The sequence below is a fragment of the Dipodomys spectabilis genome, unplaced genomic scaffold (assembly GCF_019054845.1).
Source record: "Dipodomys spectabilis isolate Male_0828 unplaced genomic scaffold, ASM1905484v1 ptg000024l, whole genome shotgun sequence".
Taxonomy (NCBI): Eukaryota; Metazoa; Chordata; class Mammalia; order Rodentia; family Heteromyidae; genus Dipodomys; species Dipodomys spectabilis.
Window position 1 is genome coordinate 29,244,263 of NW_024870701.1, and position 24,257 is coordinate 29,268,519.

Here is a 24,257-nt window from a genome sequence, read left to right on the forward strand (position 1 = left end):
TGATTTCCATAGATATGTACCCCAAATTCATAATTATAAATATTAAATATACAAAGTTCTACTTATAAATTATATATCAGTGACATGTTTTCTTAAATGATAAATGGCTGATCAATTGAACAAGCATCCTGCCATTTTTATCCAGTATCAGGATTTGTATTTCAATTAGGTTATAATTTTGTTGTTGTTGTTGTTATTGTGAAAATACCATACAGAGGGGTTACAATTACATGAGCAAAGTAATGAGTACATTTCTTATCAAGCATTGTTGCCTCCTCCTTTGTTTCCCCTTCCCATCCCCCCACCCAATCCTCCCCGCCCCCTCACACCCACTCCCCCCCCACCAAAGTTGTGAAGTTCGTTTTTCGACATAAAGACTTGTATATGTCATTGTTGCAATGGGTCCACCTGTATCCCTATTTAAACAATTTGTTTTTTTCCCTTCCCCTCCACAAATTATACCGACATCAAATACAGTGAAAACAAGGGTTATACCGTGGGGGAGGGACATACAAAGCAACAAAGAAATATCTTATAATTATGTTAGAAACAATAGCAAGAAAGAAAAAACATTTGAGTCCTTATCTTGGGGTTCATTTTGCCTAACATCAACTTATCTGACCGTTTCTGCTTGTCTCAGACATATACCATGGTTTCCCTTACTTGCAATAGGTTATAATTTTATACCAAATTTTTATAGTTTCCTGAATATTAAATAAAGAATTAACACTAATTTCAGAAAAAGGAGATTTTCTTCATTTGTATAAAAGACATGTCTAAGATTGGTGTTTAAGATAAAATTCATTTTAAATGCCTTTTTTATTGTAAAAATACTGTATAGAGGGGTTACAGTTACATGAGCAAGATAATGAGTACATTTCCTATCAAGCATTGTTACCTCCTCATTTTTTGAGCATTATTTCTTACATATCTGAAATTGTGAGCAAGCTAAGAGTTATCTTACAAGATTTAAAGATGTATTAATCTATTGAGGTTATTCTATATTGATTATGTCCCATTATTTTTCCCTACAAATTTAAGAAGCAGCTTGTTTCATTTATTTAAAAACCCTACATACATAAAATAGCTTGCTGAATTTATTTAAATATATGTGTTTATAACATCCACTTTATTGTAATGCTTACTCCTAGTTGTGATTAAATGTATGTGCTATTTATTCTGTGTAGATAGAAGGATATGTCAAGTAATACACTAACACACATTTCTATAGAAAAAAATCAATTTTCCCCTCTGTTCATGGAATAGGCATAATCACATATAAGTTTAGATATTTGTCAATTTTATTTCAGTAAAATTCAGCATTGGACTTGGTGTGAAAACCCGCTAACAAAACTGTTGATTTGATATGTCAGCTTTCTGGTTAGGTTCTGTCAAAGTCTAATAATCTTATTTCTCTTTTGCCCCACAGCGGAACACCCTGACAAAATGGCTAATGACCAAGGTATGGTGGTTCAATCTGTCATTCTTTTTCCTCCTTGGATCATTTCTATCTGTTGGAATTGTCAGTCACTGTTTTGTATGCCGCTTTTCACCTGGCCCATCCACCTGATAGAATAGACACTGGCGTGATGATTAATCTTGTTAATGAAGTTCTGCTTGGCTGGGACTGTGGGTCTGATAGAGAAGATGTAAATTTTCTTGAGAGGAAATTGTTTTGTCTCTATTCTGAAGGACCAATTAAAATGTCAAGCTTCTTTGTATGAAATAAATTTTTAGTCTCTGTCTGCACTTCTGAATAATTCACATTAAGTATAATTAAGCTCAGCATAATTTTCCAGCTGCTCTTGCACCCTTTCCTGAGCTATGGATTAAAGTTCTGTAGTGCTACATAAATCATAGGTGCTTTGCCTCGGTAGTAAGATTCCTTTAATAAATAAAAACAAAGTTCGGTCAACTTTTTGAGCGCATTATCATCGTTCATTTGAAGCTCAGTGTTTTTGTTAAGTTGTCAGTTCATGAATCCTATGCTGGTCATACTTGAGTGTTTTCTGTTTTTGTACCTGTTCTTTTACTAAAAGCTAATTTGTGTCGACAAATAGGAATGGTTTACACAAAGAGAAATAGAGATAAATAGGAATTTTGTCTCAATTCAGAGGTAGATGGAAGATTGCTAGGAACATAATTTATAAACTGATGGATCAATCAGGGCTCCATTATCTTTACAGTAAAGATGGTTAATTGTGAGGGAGAACAAGAAGTTGATGAGTGTCAACTTTTTTTTTCCCCTCGATTGTGGGGCTTGAACTCTGGGCCTGGACACTGTCCCTCAGCTCTTCAATGAGCTTCAAGTTTTAAGGATATCATATTATTTAAAAGGAGACTTTGGAAATACTAGACGTCTTGGTCCACACTGCAGATTTGTTGCTAGCGTCTCTCTGTCTTTGGAAGAGTATGTATCATTAGCAAAGCTGACCACAAGTGTCAAGTCTCCTAAGACAACAGATGGTGAGATTAGAGGAAATCTTTCTTTTTTATATGAATACTTTTGAACTTTTGAAAAATATGTGACATCTGGATGTTGATTCTCCCTTACCACAGAAAGCTGCCTACATGGATGGTATTTTCTTCATTTTTCTCATAGTTAGATTTTCCCCCCAATTTCCTATGCTGGCCTTCAGTTTAATATAACATGGTTGGGAGTTTACGTAGAGAATAATAGAAATGTTATTCCACATAGAAATATTCATTCAAGGCTAAGATATTTTAACTCTTTGTTCTTGATTCCAGAGGAAACACTCTTGTAAAATTAATACTAAATAGTAATATTTACAAACAATATTAATGATGCGTAATTATCACTTAGCATTTCTTTACTTAGACAAATTAAGCATTAATGCTAGACAAACCTAAACCTGGAATCATTCATTGGTAGATGCTGTTTTATTACCACATTTATAAAATAATTAAAATGACCTCTCAACTTTATTCACTGAAGAGAATTTGGACATATACAGACAGATAACTGCTAACTTCTGAAATTATACTTAGAGAAAATAGAAAAGATACAAGCTTTTAAGGGGGATGGTAGGGGCTAGGAGAAAGGGTAGACAATTGAAGAGAAAAGGGGGAAAGCACAGACAGGAATCCAATGTATAGCCTACAAAATTAAGACGAGTGAGGGAAGGGGTGGTTTGGAAGGGATGAGTGAGAATGTTGAAAGAGGCTACATTGATCAAGATGCATTGTATTGATAAACTGCTGTTAAATGGAAGCTCCCTGGTATAACCATTCAAAGATGGTAATAAAAGTTTTAAAAATTAAAACCAATAAATAATAATATTAAAATTTGAGAGGGAAAATAGTAGTTATACTTAAATATTACAACATGAGACACTTAAGTGATAACATGCCCATACTTTTCATTAAATATGTTCTCATTTTTCTGCATAATTAGTTTTCATATCATTTTTAAATTACCATTTTTGTTTAATATTATTACTGTTTTGGTACTAGAAATTGAACCCAAGATCTCGTCTATACTAAATACATGCCACTGAGCTATATGTTCAAAATACCATGTAAAATGTTATTTCAAGTGGTCAAATATATGCATTGTAAATTTACTGTTTGATAGAAAATAATCCTTTTCCCTCCCTCTGATCACACTACCAACAAAGATCATAATCCAATTTTCATACCTTCTGTAAAATTGAACTAATTTCCAAGAACAAAAGGACATCTCCAGAGCTACTACTCTACTGATATTCTTAGTCAATGGAACTTATTTCTCAAACTAGTTTTACTGAGAAATATTCTTCCACACCTTATGCACTTTGGTGTCTTTTCCAGCCATAGCTGGACTCTGTTGGTCATATTGGCTAAGCTCTACATTTTATATCAAACTGAAATCACTTACCCAAAGCCCGTCCTCTGAGTTGATGTCTAAGCGTTTCAGAAATACTCAAGATAAAGATTTTCCCTAAGGTTGATGAAGACAATGGCAGAAGAAGCCATTCTGAAGGTTCCCGCTCTACCTAAAGTAAATTAGCTGGCTCTGTTTTCAGCTAAACCTAGATATCACCTTTCCATGGAAAAATTATCTTGTTACTTTGGTGACAGGAGCTGAGAGATAATTATCTCTGAGAGGAAATGTCGCATCTTCAGTCAAATGAGCCTGGAAAAGAATCCTTAATCGAGAAGCTGCTTGGGGGAGAACATAAATAGGAAAATATAAAGTCAATTATATTGGAATCAGTTTTGACTTGAGGGGCATTATTTTATTCTGAGTAATAGTAACAATAATGTGATATCAATAGACAATTCACACAGGACTCTTTATCCTTGTACATAAATTGAGAATACCCAATAATTTCTAAACTTTCTCAGCTTGAACTATTTGTAATTCATCTTTTTTTAAAATCTGTCCTCCTCTCTTACTACCCATCCTGATTATTTGTAGAAACTATAGATACATGACCAATAGATTTGTAAGTGAAATTTAGGGAAATGACTCAGGCCACGTGAATAGATGTTCAACATATTTTTTAAAAAATCCAGCTGTACCTCAGATTTTTTTCCCTTTTATTTCCTTTCCACTTGTTTTTGTTTAAATTCTTTCAGCTCATGTCTGTGTCTGGTTTGTGTGGGTATTTATAATGGAAAGATGAATCCCTGTGAAGCTGTTTACCACTGGTAGCTGTTCTGTGAGCTGATGATTGATTCATGGAATCCTCATAAAAGTCCTGTGAGAGATGTCATTATTACAACCCTTTGAACATTAAAGAAGCAGAAGCATAGAGAGATTAGATTACTTGCCTGGAGAAAACCAATTAGAAATTAGCAATGCCCTGATTCAGTATCCTAAGGAACAAAGCAGATAGCCTTCCACATGGAGCCATGGGTTAGGCGAAGTCACAGTACTTTGAAACACTAGTACAAAACACCATACACTGGGTATACTGAAACAGAAAATTGTTTTCTTAGCATTGGGCTAAAACCCAAGATCAAGATTCGGTAGTGTTGATTTCTGGAGAAAGCATCCTTCTTTCCATATAGATACATTCCAATGCTTCTTCACATAACAGACATAAAGATCAATATTATTTATACCAGAGCCTACACTTGCGATTTTTGTTAACCTTAGCTATATCCATTTAGGTCCTATATCCAAATAGAGTCATACTGTGAGTTAGAGAATCAATATATGGATTTGAAGTGTGGGGCACAACTTAGTCTATATTGTCCACATTCATATAGAACACTGTTCATTTGCTCCTTCGCTAATTTTCTTCTTTGTTTTTCAGACAAAGAAGGGGAAAGTAAATGTTTTTCTAAAAAGAAAAAGGGTTGGGCATAATTGGAACCCAAAATATTTCTTTCTACTATAAAGTGCTGTTATAATCACAAATCACGAATATTTATTATCCTAAAATCAGATTTCACTGTCTCTGAAGTCCTTTGTTTCGGATGCCATGTGGACTAGTTATAACTGTGACCACTAAACAAACATGATCACTAGATCAAACTTCCCATCTTAAAGGATTTTTTTTCAATATATCTTATGTAGCCCCCAAATATTAACCCTTCCTTTGAGATCTTTATGTGAGAACATTGGTGTTCTTTGCATGTTCTGTGTTAATGACTTACCATGGCTTTCCACGCCTGCACATTGTGGCAATAGAACAGGTGACATCTCAGTGAAAGCCACAGACAGAGGGCAAGAATCTCAGGGCAATGACCTATGTCATCGCTGGCACGATGGATGAAGGAGATGCTCACTTTCCACACCTTTTATGTGTCTTTTGTTCCCTAAGGCCTGATGAAGGTTTGACCTGACACACTGGGCCTGGAGGCCAGTTTAAAGAGCCAGGGGAAAAGAAAAGCGGCCTTTGTGAACTACGCTTTCATCAGGGAAGGAAATTTTTTTCTCCTAAATCTTAGTAATGGCCGATAATGCTGTGGCTTTGTCCATCAGCAGTCACTGTTGTGTGCTGTAAGAGCTCTGGAATAGAGTCCAATCCTTTAAATTCCAGCACAGTCCTGAAATGATAACCTGCTACAGAACTGTGAGCATGAGAAAGCATTTCTCTCTGCCTCACACCTGTGAAATAGAGCGTTTAGTCTGAGATTATCTTTTGCTTTCTTTATAGATTTAAGATTCTCCAGCTTTCGGATTGGTATTACAATTAAAAAGAATCCAGGCATAAAAACATCACATAAAGTGTCCCACTCCATTCATACTGTTGCTTGTACTATCCTATTTAGTTCTCTTAGCAATCTTACATAGCTGGAGGAAATGAGACAGAAGGGCTAAAGCATTCTCCATCACTCACAGCATCTACTGAACTCTGAGGACCTTTGCCCTTCACCACTGTAAAATTTCTGGAAATGCAGTGAGTTCATTGGATCCTATTTTTGTTATCAAGAACCTTAAAGCTGGGTACCGGTGGCTCATGCCTGTAATCCTAGCTATACAAGGAGGCTGAGAGCTGAGGATTGCGGTTCAAAGCCAGCCCGGGCAGTAAAATGTCTTATCTCCAATAAACCACCAGAAAAGCAGAAGTGGCGTTGTGGCTCAAGTGGTAGAGTGCTTGCCTTGAGCTGAAGAGCTCAGGGACAGCGCCCAGGCCCAGAGTTCAAGCCCCACCACCACCACTACCAACAACAAAAAGAACCTTAAGCTTCCCAGGCACTAGTGTTTTGTGCCTGTAATGCTACACAGGAAGCTGAGGTCTGAGGATCATGGTTTAGAGCCACCCTAGACTAACAAACCTAAGAAACTCTTACTTGTAAATAACCAGCAAAAAGTTGTTAAGTGGAGGGATGGCTCAAGTGATAGAGTACCAGCCCTGATATTTGAAAAAAGAACACTAAGCAGGAAGGTGGAACCCTGAGACCAAGCTCCAGTATGTTCTCTCTCACACTCTGTCTGTCTGTCTGTGTCTCTGCCTCTGCCTCTCTTTCTAACACACACACACACACACACACACACACACACACACCCCTCTAATGGCATCCCTATGTATAAATATATATATTTACCTCTTTTGAAGGACTTTGTCCTCAGTAGAGGGTAGTCAGGAAAAGACTACTTAGTACCAAACCTGCCATTTCATACCTCAGCAGTTTTAATTTCATGAATAAACAGAATTTTAGTTGTTTTCAATTTGGGGGAAATAAGGTTTTCAAAGGCTTGTCAGGCTTGGAATTTAGTTAATTTAATCCGGACTTTGCGGTGTTTGGATTAAAGCAGCCAGGCTGCTGTCTGGGGGGTTAACGAGGGAGGGAGACCTTCAGCACCATCTGATGCAAACTAGTTAATTGAAAATGAAAGCTTCTTTCTACCCTATTGTGTATACTTCCAACTAGGTTTATTATACCACTGCTTTCTGCACCCACTTGAGGAAGCTATAGTTACCCATGATTTTCTTAGGTCCAAATGTTAGCAATTCTGGAAATGAGGACTGCTGACAGAGTACAGGCAGGAAATGAGTAATGTGCATTTAATAGAGTGTTAAGTGCATATCATGTACCCAGCAAGCAGTCAAGTAGAGCTGCTTTAGTCAGCCTCTTGGAGTTTTTCTGTTTTAATAGGTAACTTTGAATGAAGGAAACATAGTATTCCTAAGAATTCCTGATTCGTATAAAATTTTAACCTTCTCAGCACTTCAAAGTAGACAATTTAGTTTCCAAGCCCTCAGATAATATCTTTGTAAGACCCACTGCTTTGCTGGACGTCATTTTGTTGCTTTAGATATTAGGAGGTACAGGATCTTCCTGGTTATATTTTCTACCTATTCCCCTTATCAGTTCTGGACTCTGTATGCTCAATTTTCTTCTTAAAACACAGATGGGTCACTGATGGCTGCTGAATAAACTGAATTCTTTGGTATCAAGAGCACAGCTACGGGACTACAAGTTCTCTTTCCTAAATTCATGAGTACCATAGCTCAATACATATGCTGAAATCTAATCACAAAACAAATCTACCTATCATTCTAGGAAAATTACCTTTTCCATGACTTTATGGTACTATCCTCTTGACTTGCCTTGATAATTCTTTCTCCCTTTCTCAAGTGAGCAACATTCTGACATTTTAAGATTCCCTTCCCCAATCTCTTGTTTTCCAAGAGCCTTTCTGATCTTTGATTCTTCTGAATATCTATAATACCCAACTCATCTCTCACGCTCTGTCCATTTAGGATAGTTTGCTGTAGATGTTCCTAGCCTCATGCTAGGTTTTAAGTCCTTTAAAGACTACAGACTGATGAGACTCTCACTGTCATTTCTACCTCTCTGCAACAGTCAATAACTTAGAGTCCATCATCTTATCACCAGCCAATAAATGCTTATTGATTGAATCATGACATAAGCGTTTGAGAAGCAATCATAGAACCATCTGGAAAGATATGCTTTACTGTCTGATAAAAAATGTAGTTAGCCGCCCCAAAGTCCTGATATCAAGGGCTATGATTATGGAACATGATACTGGGAAATGAAAAAGGTGTAAGAATATGTTTTCAACAGCAAAAGGTACATTCAACCATTACCTAGTAAAATAAAAGAGCAATAGGAAAAAGAAAGTTATTTGTGGTTTTAAAAATGGTGGTCTTTATTATAGATGATTCTAACCTCCAGTAACCTTATCTTGGCCTCCACCTTTTCTGTTCTTTGTTAGCAGAAAATTTATGTTAAACTTCATTAGCTCCTTGTGGTCCTAAGAACAGAAAAGAGAAAATCAGAATCACCTGGTTCAGATGATGTAAAAATAACTAAGCTTATTTTTGACACTTTGTTGAGCACAAGGCAAGCTCAGACACAGAGGTAAAAAAGCACTAATTGTTTAAAAAGGGATACAGGTGGACCCATTGCAACAATGAGATGTACAAGTCATTATGTCAATAAACGAGCTTTACAACTTTGGTGGGGGGTGTGTGGAGGGGTGGGGAGATGGGAAGGGATGGGAAAGGGAAACAAAGGAGGAGGCAACAATGCTTGATAAGAAATGTACTCATAGGGCGCGGGCCAGTGGTGCAATGGATAACGCATCTGACTACGGATCAGAAGAAATGTACTCATTACCTTGCCCATGTAATTGTAACTCCTCTGAACGGTATTTTCACAATAAAAAAAAAAAAGCACTAGGAAAAATGTTTCTTCTATTCAATGTCAAGTTTTTGTGCTTACTAGTCAGGCATTATACCACCTGAGCCATGCCTCCAGACTCTTATACTCTAGTTATTTACAGGTAGAATGGCATGCTTTAGCCCAGGTCAGTCTTGGATTGGAATCTTCCTATGTATTCCTCCCATATAGTCAGGATTACAGGTCCTCCAACCCATACATTTGTTAAGATGGGAAATTCTCAGTAACTTTTGTCCCAGGCTGGCTTTGAACCACTATCCTCCTTATCTCATCTCCAAATACCTACAGTTATAGCACGGGCACTGTGTAGTCTGGGTCCATTGCCAATAAGTTGGTAGTAAACTTCAGAAGAATGTATTTTACTCCAAACATGAATAATACAAAATAGAAAAATCAGATGATATCACTTGCTATAGGATTCCAGGGAGGAAATCACAGTGGGCTATAGAATTTCTTTTTAAAAAAAAGAGAAAAGGAGGAAGGAAGGAAGGAAGGAAGGAACGAAGGAAGGGAGGGAGGGAGGGAGGGAGAGAGGGAGGGAGAGAAGGAGAGAGGGAGGGAAGGAGGGAGGGAGGGAGGGGAGAGATCTCACTTTTTAAACCTGAGAGTGGACTTAAAATCTATAAGGAAACTGGAATCAATTTAGATGAGTTCACATCTTATTACTGGAAATCCTACGATGAAAAAAAGTCAGGAAGCCAAAAAGCCAGATCAATAGAACTGCAAGACTAGTTCAAGGGATCATAAGGTTGCCATTCTGTAGAAGAGTGCTCTGTCGGAGAGCTATCAATTTGTGACAAGCCTTTTCTAATTGCTTTGTACTAGAACAGAGTAGTAGTAGGGCTTCTCTGTTTTCAACAAATGAAAGACTACACTAGCCTCTGAAGACTTGCATGTTTACTTGAATCTGAACTGTGTAAACTCCATTCATCCTGGCTATGCTGAATATTTCCTGATTGGGGGTGGGAAAAGGATGACCTGCGATAGGAATAGAAATTGGAATTGGAATAAGGCTCTGTCAATTTCCAAATGTGTTTTCTTAGCCTATTTTGTCTGTGGACAGAATATCTCCTTTGCCTTTGAAATGCTGTTTTGTTGAATATGATCTCTTTAGAATGGAATCAGCACCCCAAATCATGCATATCAAGTTCTCATACTTAACCATCAGGTTCCACTGTTAGAACTGCTCTAATTTCTCTTCATTTCTTTCATTCTCACAATTATCTTACCATTCACGAACAGTAAATCTTCATCACATGACTTAGAGTCCGATACTTCAAATGTAATCCTGAGTCCATAAATCTTTCTGAGTCATAGTTTACTCATCTATGAAATCAGACTAATAAAGTCTGCTTCTTGCATTCACAATTAATATTCTATCGCTATTTATTATAAGAGTTTCTTCCAGTTAAGCTATGCTCTTCAAACCAACTCAAAATCTTTCTAAAATATATGTCATTATTCTGCTTAAAATGTTTTTCAGTGAAACTCTTCATATCCTGGCTGATAAATCCCATACTCTGGTTGAATATCTGGAGAGTATCATTTTTTCATCTCTATCTTTCTAAGCTCATTTATCTCACCCTTCTCTGTCTGATACATTTCTACTGGTCCTGTTGTTGTCTCCTCAAATACTAGTAACTTTTGAAAAACCTTGATTCATTTTTCTGGGCCTAAATAACTAATCAATCTGTAGTTCAAGTATGAAACCATCTTGAAGCTCTATTTTTCATTTTGTGAAATTTCATGTATCCACTTAGCCTTTTAGTTTCCCTTTGCATTCATTTATAAGCCACTACAATAGTGATTCCATGCTTCTTATGGTTAGCACAGTAGATCCACTGACCAGTTGTTCCATCACTGCATGGAGCATAGACAGATCCATAGATGAACAAAGTCTGCGCTCCAACAGTGTCAGTATTCTCACATACAAGCGGTGCATCATGCAAGATGCTTATTCCATTCTGAAACTTCAACTGCAGACATTGGAAGAGGAAAGAACCCACAAGGTCTTCTACCTTTTTTCTCCTGTATTGTTTGGAACTTCACTCCCACACAAACACACCCACATCTACCTTTCAATTTGCTGTGGACCGCAGGAGGGATGGAACATCTTGCCACCTTAGAGAGAAGTCGCACACTTCTAAACCACCACTGATTCTGCTGGTGGTAATTCAGATGATACTATGATGAACTGGATTTTGGGAATTTCCGATCATCTTGGAAAGTACCCATATTTCGACAAACAGATGGGGTTTTTTTAGATTTTCATAAAGCCACGACTGTATGGAGAAGTGATGGCTGAAAGCCAGGTAGGGACCGTTATTTCTGATAAGTGGCATGCAAGGAAACACAGTCGGACACCCCAGACCAGGACAGATAGCAGAGAGCAAGACCAGCCAACATGTCACTAGCAAGTAAGCCATCTCTATTTACAGGTGAAAAAATTAAGTTGTTAGTTGAAATTTAGTCTAAATAGTAGTTACAACTACAAATAAACTTAGTTGACTTTAGATACGCAGATCATTGCAATTTGATGCTTAGGGACAGTTAACAAATCTTCTTCAGCAACCACACTAAAGGAGGATGAAGCAACTGTAGTTGGAGTCACATAAACAGGCACTTAGGTGTTTCCCTTACTTGACATATTTAAAGAAGAGGTAAACAACACTTCTATGATCAAAGACATTATAGAGCTAGGAATGGTAGTGCATATTTATAATCCCAGAACTTGGGAGGGCTGAGGACAGAGTACTGCAAGTTTTATGGCAGTGGAGGATACATAGTGAGACTAACTAACAAAGCAACACAGAAAAACAGATATGGTTTTACATGCGGCTCATTGGTGTGCTAATAGTCCACTAATGGTTGCCTTTTCTGTTTTCTACTTTCTTTGTGAGATGCCAAAAATGACATGGCAATGAAAAGTGGTAGTTTCTAGAATATATATATACATGTACATAGATAGATAGATAGATGTGTGTATCCATATATCATATATAAAATTATACATGTAATATATTACAAATGTTTAATTATTGAAGTAGATTATAATATAGAGATATACAAATTGATTAGTGAACCACTGTATTGAAGTTTCTCATTGGCTAGCATCCACCTGTCTCAAACACGGGAATCCTGATAGGTCTGGCCTAGTGTTGTTTTCATGCTGATGCTTATTTGTAAACATCTCTCCGTCTTTAGAGGATTTCTCAGGTAACGTGTCTCTACCAGTCAGTTGCCAAGCTCTGCTGGAGGCCACACATAGGCCTCAGGCTGTCAACAATCAGAATCCAGCTGAGAGGTGAACCGGGAGCCGGTTGTGGGATACACAATTGCTTGGTTTCCATTGTCTTTCTGTAAGATGCCTAGATTGTGGGATTTTTGTCCAGAAATGTCTTGATTAATACCTCCAAGGGAAGCTTCTTTTCCACTCATAAAGTGCATCTGAACCCCTGGTTCTTCTCTTTGTGACATTTGTGAGTGAAAATCTAATCCCAGGTATTAGTTTTACCTTTTAAGGATAATTGAAAAGTAACTTTTATTCTTGGCAAAAGTCTTCTCTGTTAATATTTAATGTCATACAGACGAAAATTGGAATTGTGAAATGTACCCTTTACGGTTGAGGTAAAAATGTTCAAAAGTGCGTTGTGTTTCTCTTACACTGTTCTGTGTGTATCTCAAAACAATTTATCAAATACAATCCTGTTCTGTGCATTATTGCCTTTAGACCATATGCAGGTGTCAGACACAACCAAAGGTTTTTAAGAAGGCAGGATGGATTTATTATTGAATATCAACATTTAATATATACTAGGCATATTAGCTGCTTTACATATAGAATAGTAATATTTTTTTCATTCAGTGATCTATCTTCTATGTGCATTTGAAAACAACATATTAGATCTAAGCAAAAGATAAGGATAACTCATTAGTTCCTTATTACTAATCTATATTCAAATTCCCCTGTGTTGGTTATTAGTTTGTTTCCTAGCTTTTGACACTGATACCTTTGTTCAAAGTCAGCATTGTTTTCAACTACAAGATAAATTAATCTTTCAAGTACATTTTCTACCTCTGACAAATAATCTGTTTTAACTGTATCTCAATATGATCTGTATGTTCTATAGTAAAATTGTATTCAGGTAGTATAAATGGATAGTTTTTATTCACTGCTATACAAGGCAAAAAAATCAGTGGGATTTCCATTATTATTACCAGAATTCTTAGTAAACAGTTCTGAGATCAATAAGATTGCTCCATGTTCTGCTTACATGGAAGGAGGTATAGTGAATATTTGTTAGAGGACCAATGGGTTTATTGGATTTAGATTATAGGCCATATCTATATTTCCCTGGGGATTTATAGTGTGGCTGTCATTCTAGCTGTCATTCTAGGTGTCTGTGTCACTCCCATTCAGAGAAGATAATTTAATGAAAAGATTACAATAGCCATGTACCATTTCTTCTCTGTCCTCTACAGATTAACTTTCCACTCTCTACTCCTTGAACTTATAAACATCCCTAGAGTAGAGCTAGATGGTAGCACAGATTCCAACTGAATTAATATTTGCTTAGGGCTAAAAAATTGTTTATCATGGGAAATTGTCTCCCATCTGTGCTGCAAGAGTAAATTAAAAATAATCATTGTGGGTTTTTTTCCACACACAACCTACAATTAAAGGCTGAAAACATTTTTAAGTGACATGGGAGAGTAAGAACATAAGGCATACATACCCAGCAAAAAGTAACCACGTGTCCAGGGTAGGCCTTTGTGGGGAAGTACGTCAATTGGCAGGAGTCATTCCTCTCACACTGGAAGCACAGTGTCCATGTCACATGATAAACACCCCAGACTAGAACAATGAGGCTTCTTGGAGGCCAGGTTTTCTGGCCATTTTCCCCTAATCCACAGGATTAGGGAACTCATTGGAAGTCAGTTCCAGGAAGCATATGGCCAACAGGGGTGAAGAGATGGCTTCTTGTGAAATCTATTCTTTGAATAAAACATGAAAACTCTTCATATGACTTTGTAGATTATACTATCTCAAGCATCACATAAAGATAGGGGCATGAAATTTCAACCTAAGGACCATATTAAGAAGTACCTAAATAAAATTTATGTAAGTACATATACATATAAGCTATTTTAATAATGTAGAATCAGTGGCCTGATTCTTGCCAAATACCCTTATTACCTCTGTGTCTTTTTTTCTGTTGGAAACCATCAGTTGCTGGTTTTAAAACCTAAAGTGAAAACAGAAAATATTTGCTGTAATTATTAAAAATCTCCTGGGAAGTTATCTAACATTTTTCTAGATGAAATTCTAGCTAGTCAAGTGCACTAATTTACATCCCCACTAACAGTGTAGTAGGGTTTCTTTTCCCCCAAATCCTTGCCAGCATTTGTTGTTTGTGTTCTTGGTGATGGCCCTTCTGACTAGAGTGTTATGGATTATCAATGTTGCTTTGATTTACATTTCTTTTATAGCGAGTGATAATGAATATTTGGTCATGTGTTTATTGGCATTTGTACTTCTTCTGAGAAGTGTTTGTTTGCCTCATTTGCCTATTTACTAATTGGGTTATTGATTCTTGGGTGGTTTAATTTTTTTAAACTTCTTGTATATTCTTGATATTAGTCCCTTGTTAAATTCATAGCTGGTGAAGATTTTCTTCCATTCTATAGCTGACATTTCAGCCTAGTGACTACATCCTTTGCTGTGCAGAAGCTTTTTAACTTGATACCATTCCATTTTCTGATTCTCACTTCTATTTGATGAGCTCCTGGAGTTCTATTCAAGAAGTTAATTTTCTATACAAGTAAATTCTACTGTTTCTCTATTCTCTCCAGTAGGAGTTTCAAAGTTTCAGGTCTCACATTAAGGTTTTGTTGTTTGTTTGTTTGTTTTAATTGATATTGGTCCAGCATGAGAGATAGGGACCCATTTCCAATCTTCGGCATATAGACATCTTGTTCTCCCAGCAGCATTTGTTGAAAAGGCTTCTTCTCCAATGCAATTTTTAGGGTCCTAAAAGCTAAAATCAGACAAGTGACTTTTTTGTCAGTCATAGGGCTTGAACTCTCAGCCTGGGCGCTGTCCCTCAGCTCTTCAGCTCAAGACTAGCGCTCTACCACTTGAGCCACAGTGCCACTTCTGGCTTTTTCTGTTTATATGGTACTGAGCAATCGAACCCAGGGCCTCATGCATGCAAGGCAAACAGCCTACCGCTGAGCTACCTTCCCAACTGATTTTTCAAAAATCAGTTGTCTGTGAGATTGTGGAATATATCTGTCTTCCTGTGTACTCCATTGGTCTTGAGGTCTTTTTTGGGGGGCCAGTTGCAGGTAGTTCTTTTTGCCAGATAAATCAAAAACATTTTAATCAAATACAATAGTGCTTTTATCATAATAGCCAGATGATTATACATACATTTTAAAGACAAAATAAATTAAAAACCATCTCTAGTTGACTACTGCTATTAACTTATTATGAATACGCTTATTTAAGCTCTAGATACAGTGAACTAATTCTATCTGTCATGGCAGAATTCATAGCTAATACAACCTTCTATACTCCTCATTCCCTGTGGATCAAAGCATTTAATAAATTTAATAAATGATGAATGAATTGTTGCTAATTTAAAGCCCCTTCATAAAATTAAGACCTCTGGGAGAAGGCAGGAGTTTATATCTTTGCATTAACTAACTTGCACTCCAACCATCTTCCTAATTACTTCTCTATCTCTCTCTATATCAGTGCCTATGAAATTAACCAACTGAACACATCAACTATTATTGCATAGCAACAAGGCCTTACAGCTTGGCATCAATGTCTCACACCTGTAATCCTAGCTGCTGTATAGCCTGAGGTCTGAGGATCATGGTTCAAAGCTAGCCCAGGCAAGAAAGTCCATGAGACTCTTATCTCCAATAACCTACTCAGAAAAAGCCAGAAGTGGTGCTGTGGTTCAAGTGATAAAGCACTAGCCTTGAACACAAAGAGGCTCAGGCACAGAGCCTATGCCCTGAATTTAAGCCGTAGGATTAAAAAAAAAAAAAAAAGCAGCTCTTATAGTTTGGCCTGCCAAGCAGTATCACTAAAGCTCTTTTGTCATTATTTTCCAACTGTGGATCTTGCCTTACAGCAGAGGGAAAATTGTTGTTATTAGTATTATTTGCTCATTAATGTTCTATTAAGAAGCCCATCCTGAGATTTAAAAGCTATATTTCCCAAAAATGGAAATGTAATACATAGGAATCTACTTTATTTCTTGTATTTAGATTAAGAGATATCAGGATCATCAGTCCTCTGGAAATGGAGTTTTGTGATTTCCTGCTGAAATGGTACAAGAATTCTAAATTACCATAAATCCAATCTTGGCTGGTTGATGATATCACACTTCATTAAAGCAGTTTCTCTTGAGCTTGTTAAGAATTACTTAATTTTCTTTTGTACCATCCATCTAATTATAACCAAAAAAAAAAAAAGTTAACCCATGTCAACACATCAGATTATGTGGAAAATGCCGGTGATTCAAGTTGCACTTGTATTTAGAAGCTTTTTCCCAGACTTACTTTATTTTCTCAACACTCTGACCTGCATGAAATTGGGATTTTTTTCCCCTAACTATTGGAATTCACAATGTAATCAATAGCCTGACTAAATCTAAGGGATGCTATACCCATAGAGCATTATGTCTGAGTAATATATGTATCTGCTCATGGCTTGTTTTTACATCTTCCCAGAAACTAGCAGAGAGAGGTGGAAACTTCATTAAAAATACATTTGTCAGGATACTAGAGGAAAAGAAAAACCCTCCACAGACTATCTACCTAATTTCTAGCCAATACAGGATTACTCCCAACAGGAATCATTTATTGCTTTTACTGGCCTAAGTGAGGAGGTTATTAGCATCTCTTGCAGCTGACTGCTTTGCAATCTAACTGCTTTCAGTTGCTTAAAAGAAGTCATCTTCATATTCATACAGAATTTCTGTCTCATTCCTTCCTTCCACCGTTGATCTCACACTGTCCTGTGGCAAAGCTCATCCTTTGAGTGTTGAAACTTTGAAGCGCCAGAGTTACATAAACAAGGTACTTGGAAAGGGGTGAGACTTCTCTGCCTTTTAGTAAACCCACAGAAACGTTCGCAGCCTCTGCTCATTTAAAGTTTCCTTCTCATAGCCCAGCCCACACCTCAATTTCACCTCCTTACGCATGTCTAGTCCTTATACGATCTTATACTAGATCCTTATATGATCTAGTCATCAACATTGAATGTGAATGTGCCATTTTGTATGAAAGACATAATACAATATGATTGGATTAAATTTTAATTCTTCTTCTACGTGTCCATCCTAACTTCAGTTCTGAGTTGGTATCAGAAGAAATTTTAATTTTAATTTATTGTAAAGATTCTGTACATCGGGGTTACAGTTACATGAGTAAGGTCGTGAGTCGAGCATTTTTACCCCCCCCCTCCTTTGTTTTCCTCCTACTATCCCTTCATGAACATATAGCCAATGCACAAATTCCAAGTTGTTCTCTCTTATCTCTTTTGAAAATAAAATGAGATCTTGGGAAAGTTTTAGTAAAAAGAATTTGTTTGATATACAAAAGAAAGTCCTAAGATCAGGACTCATAATCCAAAAGACAAAGTAACCTGAAATCTATAGATATAAGAAATTAACCTCTGTTATTGTGGCTGATTATCCCTAGGGTCAGCCATTGACTAGAACTGATTCAGAAACAGTTTTTTGAAATAGCTATATTGCAATATATGTTTGCACATAGATTCAACTAGCCCACCCAGTGGGCCCACTGAGGTGGACTTAAAGCTCAAAAGCTAATCAAATAATTAGAGTTCTATATATGCATTAATGGAAAAGGGATTAGTTGTGGTAATACATACCACTAATTAAATTTTGTGTAATAGTATAATTAATTCTGGTTCATTTCAGACTCTCGATTCCATTAAATGCCACTTTCATAACTATTGAACACCTTTGTGGAAAGAAATATTTCCAATCGCAATTGCTGAAGGAGTCTTCTGCCTTTTTATTTTTATTTGTAATAAACACAATGTCTACTCTTGTTATCTGAATCTAGAATGTGAGTCCCATACAACTTATTTGACATGTAATACAATAAAGGAAAGAAACCTTCAAGGCCCCGTTAAAAGGTGAAATGTTTAGCATTGGTAAATTTGCTACCAGCTCTTGTCAGAAGGGTGAGAGTATGCTGGGCCTAAAGCTGTGCTCTGCATTGCCTCTGTATCCAAGAAGTTCACTTTTTTTTGTTGTTGTTGGTCATGGAGCTTGAACTCTGTGCTTAAACGCTGTCCCTCAGCTCTTCAGCTCAAGGCTAGCACTCTATCACTTGAGCCAAGCGCCACTTCTGGTTTTCTGAGTGGTTTATTGGAAATAAAATTTCACAGACTTTCCTGCCCAGGCTGGCTTTGAACCACAATCATCAGATCTCAGCCTCCTAAGTAGCTAGGATTACAGGTGCGAGCCACCAGTGCCCAGTTTGGAAAGTTCACCTTTTAGACTGATACTGCTGCTATACCATTCTTGGAAACTGTAGTACAAATACAGGGGGAATGAACAGAAAAGAGGAAGGGGATTGCTTTTCAGAAAATATCTGATTTTAGCTCAGTTAAAGGAATTGATTCGTGTGAAGACTTTTTCTCACGTGACAGAAGAGCACTTTCTTCCAGTTACAGTGATCTGAATGCTATGAAACTTTATTGGCAGGTGCCCAGATATTCTTGCTACTTTACTTACTTCATATGTTTGAGTATTCACTAATTTTGTCCATATGGTCTCCTTTGTGCTTTCATAGGGAGTAATAACCAACATTCTGATGTGATTTCAATACACAGGTCGTCATGGAGATGGAGCTTATTGGCCAGTTGATACTAACTTGATTGATCGAAGCACTCTCAATGGTATGTATACAAATTGAATTCTCCTGGATTAATCATATTAATTAAATGGTTTAATTCTAAAGTGTTCGAAGCAAAGTTTCTATTGACAAATGCCGAGAACCTTGGATGATGGGGAGGGAGGATGTAGAACAATGCAAACATGAACTTATTAGCAAACCTGTGACACATTCTAGCAAGAAACGATACCAATGAGAAGTGACACATTTTAAATGCTATCAGCTGTTAAGTTACCTAAACTTTAATGTGTTGTAATGTATTTTAAATATTTGGAAAACTAATTTTATTGGGAAGAGGTGATAACCAAGGTTTACTGAGCTGAAACCAAGCAGGTTTCATTAATTCAAGTTACTGAGGCTCTTCATCTATAAAGTACATTTTATCTCTTCAACTCCTTTAACATTTTGTTACTAATTTGCTAGAAGTTATTTTGTTCTTCCTACTGAAGCTTACCCACATAGGGGTAGCTCTTATGATAAACAATTAGGATAGCTCATACCTAGAACTTCATGGACAAACCAGAATGATACAGGGCCTCTAGGACTTTGTCTTGGTTGAAATAAGATCTTTGGAATCATGAATATGTAGCCAGGTTTCCAGTAGGCTTAGCTAGCTAGCTTTTTGGTAGTTAGCTGGAGATAAGAGTCTCAGGGTCTTTTCTGCCTGAGCTGGCTTCTAACTGTAATCCTCAGATCTCAGCCTCCAGAGTAGTTAGGACTGTAGGACCCTATCCTTGGTTTAAAAATAATTGCTATTGCTTTGTTTTGTTTGCTGAAATATTTATCACATATTTAAAATGTAAGGATGAATATTTGAATAGTCACCACGAAGGTTAAGGTATTAAATATTCAACAATCTAAAGGAATCCCATGTTTATCTCTGCATTTGGGTTTAAGAAAGCTCTCATTCTTTTATCTTTGCTGTTGCATGGTGTTTTATTTGATAAATTCATTATTTATTCAACCCTTTTAAGAAGTATTTATGAGACTTTTATTACTGAGCTGATAAACTTCCATTTGGATTGGTCTTTCAATAAAATCTAGTTGGGGCTGGGAATGTGGCTTAGTGGTAGGTAAAATGTGTGAAGCCCTAGGTTCAGTACCTCAGTACTACATAAAAAATAAATAGAAAGAAATACTTTTAAAAAAGAGAGAGAGAAACCCCCAAAAGTCTAGTTGGGAAGCCAACTCACTATAATCCTATAATCCTACCTTCTGGGGGTTGAGATCTGAGGATTCTAGTTGGAAGCTAGCTCAGGCAGCAAAGTCCCTGAGAATCTTATCTCCAGTTAACTACCCAAAAGCTAAAATGGAGCTGTGGCTCAAGTGGTAGAGTGCTAGTTTTGAGGAAAAAATATGCAGGGACAGCACCCAGGCCCTGAGTTCTAGCCACAGGACCAGCACAAAAAAAGTCAAAAGATTCACCTCTTTATAGTACTGTTAGAGGGATTAATTTCTGAAGTATATATGTAGGAGATTAGACATTCAGGCAATGACAAACTTTCTAAATAAACATTCCAATCTAGTCAGAGGTTATTTTCTAGGATGGTCTCTCTAGGATTTTCACACATTTTACATTTATTTTCTTCCTTAGATAGAACAACTTGGTATAACTAACTTCTGGTTGTGCTAATCTAGCAGCAGGCAAGCGGGAGGCATGTGTTAAGTCTGAAGACTGACCAATGACACGATCCAGAAAATGGATTTAGATCATGATTGTTCTCTCCCCCAAGCTTTGCAAGTTTCATTAACTCCCTTTCATGCTTGAAATGTTATCTCAAACCTCAATAATGCACCCGATATACTGCTTGCGTTTGAGGAATCACTTAAAAAATGTTACCAAGCCCTCACTGAACGTAGGAAATGGGCCCAAGTGAAATGGCAGGTTCCTCCAGAGTCAATAAAACAAGGAAGCGGGACATAACCAGAGGGACACAGCACAGATAGTGCTCTAGGAAGATGAAACATAATATGGAGAATCCCACAGATGGACAGGAATTTGGGGGGAGGGGGAAGTTGTAGAAATTGTGTGGGCAATTAAAATTATGTGTAATAATTTTACTTGAAGAGATTGCAGATCATTTGGAGTTCATGTGGAGGAATTAACATCCCTTTTAGAATTGTAAGATGCTATTTCTATAGGGAGAGTCAAAATGAAAGTTGCCCTTAGTTGTGGGAATGAAACCTTTTGAAAGGACAGAGCACCATAGGATGAAGGAAGGAATCAGTAGAGATGATGGACAAAGAACAATGATCCCCTCATAGATTTCAAACACCACTGAGAGTTAATAGTGGAGCAAATATAAACGACAGGGAAAAGACTGTGAGCGCTCCTAAACTTCATACTCCAAACGACTCTATGCATGGATGGAGTAGCCAAATTTTGCAACTGCAAACATAGAGATGCCCAGTAAAATTATAAATCAGACAGAAAATCTTTGCATCTCAATGTATGCAAACATAACCAAAAAGAAATTATCCTACCCTACCTGGGCTCACCTGTATTTTTAAACAGCAAATTTGTTGATCTAAATTCTGAGACAGGCTTATAAGTGTTCACTACTTCAATTTGCCCTAAAATTAAAATGTACTTTAACTGAAAAGAAACTGCAGCTTGAATTTGGTATGAACCTAAAAGTCTAGAGAACTTTGCTTTTCTAAGAAGTCAGACCTCAGAAGGGAATAACCACAACGAGAGAATTGTATGTTGCTGCTCTCTTTTTTGTCATTTTAACATTAGATTACTAGTGAGAAGTGAGTCATAATTAAAGTTGACCTGTTAACATTATCTCACCAGACAAAGTCGTGAAGATGAAGTAGACTAATGGCATTCACTGGTTTAGGAGAGTTTATGTAAATCATCAGCCTGGTCCTTCCTCAATTTTCTGCATCACTTCATGATGGTCTGGAAATTTCTTTTTAAATAGAAAGGTGGAACAAAGCACTTGAAATACTTGTAGATCCCTTACTAGTATAACAAATTGTTACATTGGGTGATCAGAGTAAATCAGTAACCTCAAGAGACATGGGTGGTGAAAGCAAGCCTGATCTCATTCCTCTATTCTTTGCTAACAATAAATGGTGGAGAATGTGTAATTTAACTTTAGCTGTAGCTAGAACAAGCAAATCCACCAAGGCCTCTGAACATTGAGCTTCCTAATTAACATTCTGATAATATCTTAAGCTTTCAAGGGGAGTTGTATTTTCCAACTAGATCTATAAGTGAAGGCCCCAAGGGACCAAACCCATGTCACCCATACAAATGTGGGATGCATTAACACAAATATCTTAAAATTTTGAGTTCTTAAATGTGTGTATAATGAAACTTCACATATCTCTCTTAGAGTGACAGAATTATAGACATTTCCTGGCTCTTCCTACACTCACTAGGTCCATCCTTCAAAGCGTTTTAATGGAATAATAGCTTTATTGTCAGGATACTCAGGCCAGCTGCAAATCAGTTCAGATGCCTCTAATCATTTATGCTCTCTTTCAATCTGCCATTCATTTAAAGATGCACTTTTAGAACTCAAAGAAAGGAAAACAAAGCTATAGTTCATATTTACTCTTACAGACAGAGCCCCATAATTAAATTGTAGGGAATAAAAGGGCTTCCTAAATATTGCTTGGTAACAGCTAGAATCAATGCTAATATTTGGTGTTGTGGTAGTTTTTTTTTATTTTTATGATACAATTTTAGATTATGGTACACTTTCTTAATATTGAAAATTCATCCATGTCTCAAAATATCGTACAGTTTATATTTGCATGAATGACAACTATGATAATACCTTCAACTTAATCCTGCTTTTCTCACTAGGAAGCTCCATTTCCCTTTATTAATAGTTCTACTTAATAATTTGCAAAATCAGTTTATAAATTTGATTAAAAGATCTAAACTCCCCAAAATACTATTTAATTGACTTTACCCTTTGAAAATCAGGTGAAACTTGAAACTTTATTTTTTCCCTGACACTACTGAGTTTTGAACTCATGACCTGAGCGCTGTCCCTGAGTTCTTTTGCTCAAGGCTAGTGCTTTTCTACTTCTTGAGCCACAGCTCCCTTTCAGCTTTTTAGTTGCTAATTGGAGATAAGAATCCCATAGACTTTCCTGCCTAGGCTGGCTTTGAACTACAGTCTTCCCTTTCTGAGTAGCTAAGATTACAGGTGTGAGCCACCAGCACCTGGCTTAAACTTTATATATTTTAATGCATTGATTGCCGATTATTAATCAGAATTCATCGATGCCTTACGTACTCAGAATTGCATTCACTGCTCTTTAAATTTTGACATGCCCAATATATGTCAGATAAAATGCTCATGAGGTTGTAAAGAATTCAATTCACATCTCACTGGCTTTCATGGGGTACCTATGAGTTTTGATTATTCAAATAATAGGTAAGTACACACTAGGGCTAAGGCCAGGACCAGATGCTCTATTGGTATACTACATGTTTTCATTTAACTGGGACATTCACATAAGGCGAAATACATTAAGCCTCCTGAGAATGTGTGTTAAAGGCCAATAAGGTGCCAAGGTTGTGGTCAGTTTGTTGCTGATTTTTATATGGGAATATCCCAATGCCCTGCAGAATATTTAAAAGTGTCTCCATTTGTCCATAGAGCTTTCCTACAGAAACCTAGGTGGTCGCAAAGCTTACAAACACAGTATTCGAGGATCATGAGCTCTAAATTGTTTTCTAATTTGGATTAATCACTTGAAGTATTGAAATAACAAGTCAACCCTCACATAGATAGATCCCCTATTTGTGACTTCACTTATATGTCACTTGTTTTTGTGACTCATCGGTCACCTTGTGCATTCCATGGTCATTCACAGACACATGCAAGGCAGAAATTTTGAATCGCCCAAGGCTCATGTTCTCAAAGCTGAGGCTGCTTAGAAGCCTTCTAGCTTCAGCAATGGACTTAGTGCCAGGTTGTGTTTTAATTTTTGTGCTTTGTGGATGATCTTACTGTATAAAATAGCCTCTACATGATGCTGAAGCAGTTTTTCATGTTCCTAAGCATAAGCAGACTGTGATGTGCCTTACAGAGAAAAGACATCTGCTAGCCTTTGTTCCAACATGACTTACGGTGCAGTTTGCTGTGAATTGAGTGTTAGTGAATCGATGTTTCATATTAAATAGGGTCTCTTTAAATAAAATGCACATAAGGCTATATATTGATTGGTTGATTTTA

At 36.9% G+C, this 24,257-nt stretch overlaps 1 protein-coding gene across 1 annotated transcript in view; it reads left to right on the forward strand.

Annotated features, from left to right (window-relative positions):
* The window catches only part of Dcc (DCC netrin 1 receptor), a 992,977-nt gene that overhangs the window by 909,440 nt on the left and 59,280 nt on the right, over window positions 1-24,257 (forward strand). Inside the window, exons 21-22 of the mRNA XM_042675181.1 lie at window positions 1,430-1,462; window positions 18,992-19,057. Coding sequence (XP_042531115.1) covers window positions 1,430-1,462; window positions 18,992-19,057 — 99 coding nt within the window. The remainder of the gene's footprint in view (window positions 1-1,429; window positions 1,463-18,991; window positions 19,058-24,257) is intronic.